The sequence below is a fragment of the Salvia hispanica genome, chromosome 1, assembly GCF_023119035.1.
Source record: "Salvia hispanica cultivar TCC Black 2014 chromosome 1, UniMelb_Shisp_WGS_1.0, whole genome shotgun sequence".
NCBI classification, from domain to species: domain Eukaryota; kingdom Viridiplantae; phylum Streptophyta; class Magnoliopsida; order Lamiales; family Lamiaceae; genus Salvia; species Salvia hispanica.
In genome coordinates, this window is record NC_062965.1 from 20830061 (window position 1) to 20838821 (window position 8761).

General features: G+C 37.5%; 1 protein-coding gene across 2 annotated transcripts; it reads right to left on the bottom strand.

Annotated features, from left to right (window-relative positions):
- Positions 1-4672: 4672 nt before the first annotated feature.
- On the bottom strand, positions 4673-8334 carry LOC125217929 (tyrosine-specific transport system-like). Of its 2 annotated transcripts, XM_048119510.1 has the most exons (8): positions 8098-8334; positions 7773-8020; positions 6932-7322; positions 6652-6792; positions 6406-6565; positions 5849-6008; positions 5634-5774; positions 4673-5134 (listed from the first exon to the last, which is right to left on the bottom strand). In XM_048119510.1, exons 3-8 carry the CDS (start codon positions 7296-7298, stop codon positions 4937-4939), a joined length of 1167 nt encoding a protein of 388 aa, XP_047975467.1. In that variant the 5' UTR covers positions 7299-7322; positions 7773-8020; positions 8098-8334; the 3' UTR covers positions 4673-4936. The 2 variants fall into 2 exon arrangements, with proteins under 2 accessions (XP_047975467.1, XP_047975475.1); XM_048119518.1 differs by lacking the exon at positions 8098-8334 and having other exon boundaries at positions 6932-7267; positions 7773-7890.
- Between the last annotated feature and the right edge of the window lie 427 nt (positions 8335-8761).

Sequence of the window (8761 nt, forward strand, 5' to 3'; positions counted from 1 at the left end):
TTCTGCTCCTTCCACTTCGTGTACGCATTCTTCAAAACAGCCATGGCAATTGCTAACACTAAGACGCCCACGAACGCAGCACCTACAGTAGCAATGAAGCCTGTATTTGCACCGGATTTGTGATGACCATTGCAGTTCCATAGCACAGTGAAACACCTCCTAACGCCACAATCGTCGCAAGCAATATGGCGAGCGTGTAGCTAAATGACGTCTGCGGCGGACTAATGAAGATGAGAAGGAGGACCAGGAGAGACGAAACGTAGGCAGTGTTGTTAGAACGCATGAACAGCTTGTAGAGTCCGGGATGAGTGGATGCCACCACTGCTTTGCCGGATTTGTGTGATGACGTGTCGTCTTGCCAATAGCCGCCCAGGGGGCTGAGGCTCGCCGCATGCGCCATCTGAGCAATCAAACCCATCACAACCGAGGACATTCCGGTTGCATTTCGGATCATGGCAGTGATGGGCCTGAATGTACCGTGTCTAGACAGATATGTTATGGTTTGAAACTACAACAAGTTAGTTATGCCGATAACAACTTTAATCTTTAACAAATTCAGTGTTGAAAAGTCAAGTTAATTAACACATCAAACCAAAACGTATACTACTTAATTTTGGCAGTGGTAAAAACGAGAACAGCCTATAACAATTTCAGTAAGCATACAACATGGATTAAATTATTGTGGTTGCAAATCAAACAAACAGAATATATGTTTAGTGTTGAAATGTCAAGTTAATTAACACGTCAAACCAAAACGTATAGTACTATTTATTTTTGGTAGTGGTAAAAACAAGAATCAGCCTATAATTAATTGGTGTATTTGTTTAGCTATGAGCCCTAATTTTAACAATTTCACAAAGCATACAACATGGATTAAATTATTGTGGTTGCAAGTTAAACAAACAGAATGTAATGAAGAACATAATGTATTTTTTAGCCTATAATTAATTGATGTATTTTTCAGCCTAATTTGAAGAATTTCAGTAAGCATAAACATAGATTAAAAAGCATTTTAGTCATACATTAACCACAACAATTTAATCCTATGTTCAGACAGGACAACAGAATGTATGACTAAACACACCAATAAATTAATTAAGCACTTAATTACCTCAGGATGATTGTACTTAATCGCAAAGCTCAAGATGGTCTCACCATCGGCATCCTGCTGATGAAGAAGATTCGGAAACTTTTCCACCAGAAACGTCAATGCCGCTAACTGCCGATGCTTCACACTCAACAACAACACACTCCGGCGACCCTCCAACAGCTCCATTACGGGAGACGGGTCATGCTCTAGCAAAAGCCGGATGACGTCTACATGGCCGTTGGCGGTTGCGACATGAACCGGGTTCATGCCGCGGTCGTCGACCCTCCAACACATCTCCGGTGCTAGAAGAAAAAGCGCTCGGGCAATCCCGACGTGCCCTTTCGCTGCCACAATGTGAAGCGGCGACGACCTCTTGTCGTCGAGTTCTTGAGCTAGCTGTCGCCCCACCTCCAACAGTAGCTCCACGATCCGCTCTTGTCCCTCCGCTATTGCAATGTCAAGTTAATTAACACATCAAACCAAAACGTATAGTACTATTTAATTTTGGCAGTGATAAAAACAAGAATCAGCCTATAATTAATTGGTGTATTTTCTAAGTTATGAGCCCTAATTTTAACAATTTCATAAAGCATACAAGTCGTCTTTGCCGGGTTTGTGTGATGGCGTGTCGTCTTGCCACAAGTCGTCTGGGGGGCTGAGGCCTGGTGCGCCATCGTAGCTATCAAACCCACCACTACCGTGGTCATTCCTGGCAGTGATGGGCCTGAATGCACCGTGACTAGACAAATATTCAATGATCTGATATTTTGATGCAATAATTTAAGTAAATAATAGAGTTAATGTTACGATATACAAACATACGATAGTGCAAAATCAAATGCTAGTAACCAACTTAATTTTAATGTCTAATTAATAGTCGGAAACTACAAGTATAGGCCAATTTAGTTCTTTAGTCTTACTATCAAACTTTGTGAGTTTCTAGACTCAAGTATTCTGCCAAAATTAAAATCTATATGGCATGTCCAATAATAACTTTAATCTTTAAATAATGTGTAAAATCTACCTCTTCCTCTCAATTTCACCGGTACTCACAAATCATTCTGAGTCACAATGACTTGAAATTCGCGCTACTAACAAATCGAGCTTAGAAAATGATTTCAACATTTGCCCCCTAAACGATGTAAGATGGACAATATCTATCGTTCATCATCGCGACACCGTGCGAATTTCAAGTCACCGTGCGAATTTCAAGTCATGCTAACACAAAACCTTTTTGGCTCTTTTTTTTGCGTCGACGATGTCTACCACTAGAACTACATCACTCTCGTTTTTTCTCTCTTCGTAATCTTCCGCGTCTTTGTCCGAGCGCCAACTCAATCATTTGTTTTGGGGGGTCATCTGGTATGCAACATGGGTGTCGATGACATCCATTGGAGTGAGTTTTGGAGTTTCCGTAATCATGATCAATCTTGTGGAGACATGAACAGTTGGCCAAATTATTGTCATTGTAGTCTATGTGTTCGTCGACATCCTTGTAACCGTACACGTCTACACTAATATACAGGAGTTGCACTCTGTGTGGAAGAAACGGATACAGTTGTATCAAGATATTGCCATCGTTGATCGAATCTTTCGTTGGTATTATCAGCTTAGACGTAATATTGGAAGGAAAGCCACTAAACTAGAAAACAAAGCCTTCAATATGTTGAGACAGTGGCAGGTTTAGGTTAGGTCGAATGGGGTCGATCTACCGCACCGCCGGCCTAGGAGGGCCGGAAAATGCCATTGATTTCGATCTATATAACTTCCTCGACCCCATGCACGGTACGTTGAAGAGGATAAAAGAGTAGGAGAGTATACATTGTCAATTATATCCGCAGTGCACAATTTATTACTTAGTGTAGATGTTGAGGACGGGGATAGCGAAGGAAGTGGCGAAAAGGACGACATTATGTTTCCAACCAATATCTATCTGTTTTCATAGGATTATGTTTTTTAATATGACTATGATCTGTTTTCTTAGGATTATGTTTTTTAATATGACTATGTTTTCTAATGTGAGTGTGACTTCTGTTTTCTTAAGATTGTGTTTTCTAACGTGACTATGTTTTCTAATGTGAATTCTGTTTTCTTAGGATGATGTTTTCTAATGGGGCTATGTTTTCTAATGTGACTTCACTACAACAATTAGTCCTTTAGAGATGTGAAAATTTGTTGCTAAATAATGTAACGACACTTCAAAAAAGCGTCCCTATTGATAGCATGCCAAACAAAAATAAGGGCGCAACATAGAAGCGTCGGTGAATTATTTTTAAAACGCTTTTTTAAAAAGTGTAAGTAAATAACTTAGAGACACTATTAAAAAGCGTTCCTAATTGACATTTAAAGACATTATTAAAAAAGCGTCCTCGAATGCAACAAACCATTACATCTAATGATATTCAATACATATTACGGCAAAAAATATTCAACAAGCCATTCAAAAAAATATAGCTGATAATGGAAGCTAAAATATAATATAAAAATATTAAACGAAACATTCACAAATCATGTATATATGTATGATCCTATTGAGGATTCACTCTTACAATTCTTGTCCTTGTTTCACTATGTCATCCAACTATTAAAAGTCATTTTAATAGAATAGCTTCTAGTGGTTTCCATTGAAGAACAATCCAAATCTCTCCTGTTGGAATTCATTTCTGGAGCAAGGTTGAATTTCTCAAATTAGTTTACTTCTATAACCTCCCACAATAATGTACAACTATAAATTCAATAACAGAATCATCAAAAGAAAATCAAGAATTAAAAAAATCATAAGACATTCAAATGTATTCAGGAACTCATTGAAAAAAATAGAATAGGCAACTAAGAACAATGGACTACAATTAACAAGGACATCCTCTACTTCAAAAAAGCCATCTTCTCAAGCATTAACACGAAAAGGTTAAAACAATGGTTATCGGCTCCCAACAACAAGAAGTTCTTTTCTTTGTTGTACTACTAAACTCATTGATATAGAGTTGAAAGATGCATAACAACATAATAATAACATTGTGTATCAACACTGGTAACAAACTAAATACCGAATAAATATATGCAACAATTCTTCTTTAACAATGAGTGAAGCAACATAACAGCTTACCTGATCATCCATTGGGGCGAAGCTAAGATGATTAAAAGAGGAGGTTGGAGCACCGCCGAAGAAGTCAGCATAACCCTCAGAGACAGGCTAAGAGTAGTTATCCATGTATTGCACCACTTGCCCATCCTCTTTCAAAAAATTTAATTTGAGACATAAGTACACATCGTATCGAATTGAGTAGAAAATCCTTGTGTTCATCTCTTTTGTATTTGTGATTATTTTTGTGTTTTTTATCGAACCGAGTACTTAGTTCTTGTGTAGTTGTGTTCATCTCTTTTGTGTGTGTGTTATGCCCATCAATTGGTATCAAGAGCCTCGAGTTTAAGAGAAAGAAATCACGATGAGGATTGATGGAAAATTGTTGCGGAAAAGTTGGACACATCTGATTTTAGATCAGAAGATGTCAATCGGTGATTTCATTAATCTTTGTATTAAAAAGAAATGCTTCACTTAGGTGTTATGGAGAGAATAGTATGTTACATATATGAACTTAGATTTATATCATATACCAAATAGTACATTATACACTATACATTACACATTTACACAATCATATTCCTAAAGTCATCCTCTCCCTAACTTCTTACATATCATATTCATGAAATCCCTAACTTCCTACATATCATATTTACACCAAACTACATATAAATCCCACCAACACCTTATAAGTCGATTTATCATGTTCGGACATCTAGAAGAACAGATCGAGATACCTTGTACACAGCCACAAATAATGTGTATCATGGTTGCACAAATGAGAAATCTTGAAGGATCTGTTGCAACACAACCCCACAAGAAAACAATCCCACACCAAAAATGGCAGGATATGATTTAGACAATGTTGTTTGCTCAGTCTCCTCACCTTGTTTCTTCTGCTTCATCGCCCAAGCCATTGCCGGAGGCAGAACTCCATACAACACCGTCATGCAATACCCACCCTGTTCAATCTCATGCTCAGCACTACTCACTCAAAAAAAATCTGAAACCCAACTTTTTTTATGGAGAATTGCATACTTAGCTCCTTTATTATATTTGATAAGTAGAGTAGTCCATGAAACTTATATAGTGATTTCGGTTCTCTCCTTACATCGTTGTGAGTTGTTTGTTTATTTCATTTGCCAACAAAAATGATATACATTTTACAAGTTATCTAATTTTTCTATAGTTTCTTTGAATTTCTCCATATCGTTACTTGGCATCTGGAAATAATTTGGCATAGCTTTGTGAATACAATACGATTGTTTAAACAACATCGTATTGTATTCATAAAGCGACATTTTATTTTTTGCCGAAAGATAGTCGCATATAGCGGCCAGTTTCGTTTTGGGTAATTTCAAATATATCATGGAAAAATTGGGGAAGTAGTAAACATCGTGTATTTTCAGAAAAAATTATAAGTTCGTATATTTATATGCATTTAACCCTTTATAGACTTACAGCGAAATCTGTGGCTGCAGAAAACGCATCCGGGAGTGCATTTGACACGAGAAGTGAAGGCGCAACTACCATTGCTGTCGCAGTGATGCTTGTCTTGTTCTTCTTCCACCAGCCATTGATGGAGTACAACGATCTCGGTTTCTACACATAATCACTCAGTTAGTGAATTAGTTACCTCGAATTGGAAAGGCCTAGACTACAAAGATGGAGGCTACCTCTACAACTACAAGTTGTTTAGGAGGAAAATTCGATGCTAGATTGTTTAACTGCTCCTTGAAGAACTCTGAGAAGCTCAGAAGGGTGCTGATTTGGGAAGTTCCGACAGCTAGAAGTGCGAATGCCTCGACCATATATGGGACACCTTCCCATCTAACACTGTAATAGAAATTGAAACAGAGAGTGAAAAAGAGAACAATTTTAAAAATAACTATGATAAGTCTATAAACCTGCTGTAAATTTTGAGGATTTAAGGAGTTCCTTTGCTATATGTATCAAATTGTTTGAAACAAACTTTCTGAAACTGTCGAGTTTTGATAGATTGTGAGAAAATGTGTATATCTCACAAACCACTAGGAAAGTTTGAGTGAATCTTTTTGCATTGAATTCTAGACTGACTGAGGTATTCATAAATGTTAAGGTCAGTCTCTAAGGCCCTCTGGATGGATTTGGTAAATTAAGTTTAAGTCGGTGCATTGCAGTAGATTGTTTCGGAAATAAGATAATTTTAATAGAAGTGGTGAAAAAGCGGAGGAAGATGAAACGATTAGCTAACCTTAGAAGCAATTCAACGGGATCAGACACGTTGTTTGCCCCGTTGGAGAGACCTAGCGCGATAGCATCCCAAACGAGCAATGTCAGCAATGGCACCACACTGCCTAGAACGACTGAAGCACGGATACGTGCAAGATCCCCTTCGAGATAAGCACATAGAACTGTAAATAAACAAGAACAGAGTCTACTCAGAAATCATCATCTTATAATGTGCCAAAAAGATATCCAAACCCTGATCATCACCCACCCGGAGTTATATCATGGTAAACTAAAGCAAACACCATGACTGGAAGAGTGGCCGGAACTTTCCCCCAATCTCCGCCCCCGGCCTCAAATCCAGACCACCCTCCAAACAGAAGAGCAAAAGCCTCTATTGCCACAAGAAGGCCTATTTTTCCCAATTGCAAATATCAACAACAACAAAAACAAAATCAAACATGATTAGCCTTAACACCGAGAGGTGGTCTACCGTTAGTGGGGACCACACTCAACTAGGATCAAACAATAGTACTAGTTTCGAAAGAAACCTATCATGGATGCAGTGAGCCACTGGTTAACTTGATCTGTGGCTCGAGTGCCACCCACGCAAACAAGAATGGTGAACGAGAAAGTGAAGAGGAATCCACAAAACGACACTGGGAAATCGGTTAGGTGGTGAAGGATCTCGCCCGATTTTGAACAATTAGCTACCACATAAGTGTAGCCTAAGAACATATACAGCAAAGAGGCTAGAGCTCCACCCCATTCTCCTAGAGTCTCTTGAGCCATGGTTCGGATAGACATCGCCTCGAGTTCATCACTCTCTACTTTCCCCTTCTTGTTCCTCTGCAAAGCGACATTGATCTCGACTAGCAAGAGGGCTTCTATCAACAGAAATGCCCAACACAAAGTCATTGTTATTGAACTTGGAACTATCCCCTACAAAAATTAGATCAGAAGCAAGCAACCAAGATTTAGCTAGTTAAGAGAACTATATTTAATACTCCATCTCTAACAAAGTCTATTAATTTCATTCTCAAGAAAAACATTTTGGTCATAACCCAATGAATTGTTTGTTTCAACTTTTCTTGTTCTTTTAACACATCTTGAAGCAAAACTCATCTTTTTTTCTTCATGCATTGTTCTTAGATTATTATATCATTCAACGTGAATAAAAAGACATCGTCAATGCCTACGCGATAGAAGACTGAAACACATTTCACATTAGTAATAGTAAAAAGTAGAATTGCAAGAATTATATGCACAAAATTGAATCTTTTTCACACCCCACATTTCATCATGGAAAAATTTGACATTATGCACTTCAATTCCAAATATAATCTTGTTTCATTTCTAAGCAAATCTAAAGAGAGAGAGAGAGAGAGTTACTGCAGGGGAAGTCTTCTTTGGAAGAGCAAGAATCCCTGTGCCAATGCTTGTCCCAATAATTAGAGCAACTGCACCAGCAATGCTGCCCTTTTTCCTACTAATCTTCACAGGATCATTTCCCAATTTAGCTATCACAAGTTTCTTGTTTTTCACCTCTGCAAATTTCCTAATATATGGTTGTTTTTGGCATTCCAGCTTAGGGTAGCTGAAGCCACACCCAAACAGGGCACTGTTGAGAAGAAATTTCTCTGAAATAAACACACACAAAATTAGAAAATGTGTTATTGAAACATCAAAAAACAATTGAATCACAATATCTTAATACCTTAATTTAGAGAAATTTGTCTCTTGTTGATGATGTCTCTGCCATTTTGGACTTGAGTTTCTGCAAATTCTTGATTGATGGGGAGAGGAGAAGATCAGGTGGTTGAAATTCATCAAACTTCACAGACACACACACACAGAATGTGGGATTTCACTCCAAAAATGTGGGAAGAGAAGAGATGGTATGTGTGGAGTTCAGTTAACTTGTGTAAACAATCACAAAGGCAAAATATCTCTCTTTTTATTTTGGGGATGATATTTAATGATGAAAATTGGTATTTTGACTTTAGTGTTTCGTAGAAAGGTAATCAATTGAAGAAATTTTTAACCATAGGTGTACCGAATTTGTCTTTTGGCGGAATCCGACTTATCCTGTTTGATCGAATTTGCGGATTAAGACTGTAAGTAGGCCAGATTGATTCTTTTTAAACAATCGCTTTCATGGATATTGAAAACTTTAATTACTCTTTGTTGGAGTATTTTAGAAGGGGAAAATGATTGAGTACGGCATCATATTTGGTACGTTAAATAGTTTGATTTTGATATAAGACTTTGAATTTTTAAATTCTTTTTTACCTAGAGCCATAAATTTTGTTCGAACTAGAGTTTGATGAAATTTCATAAGTGCTATCTACTAATATTCTCTATTTATTTTTAAAAAATTA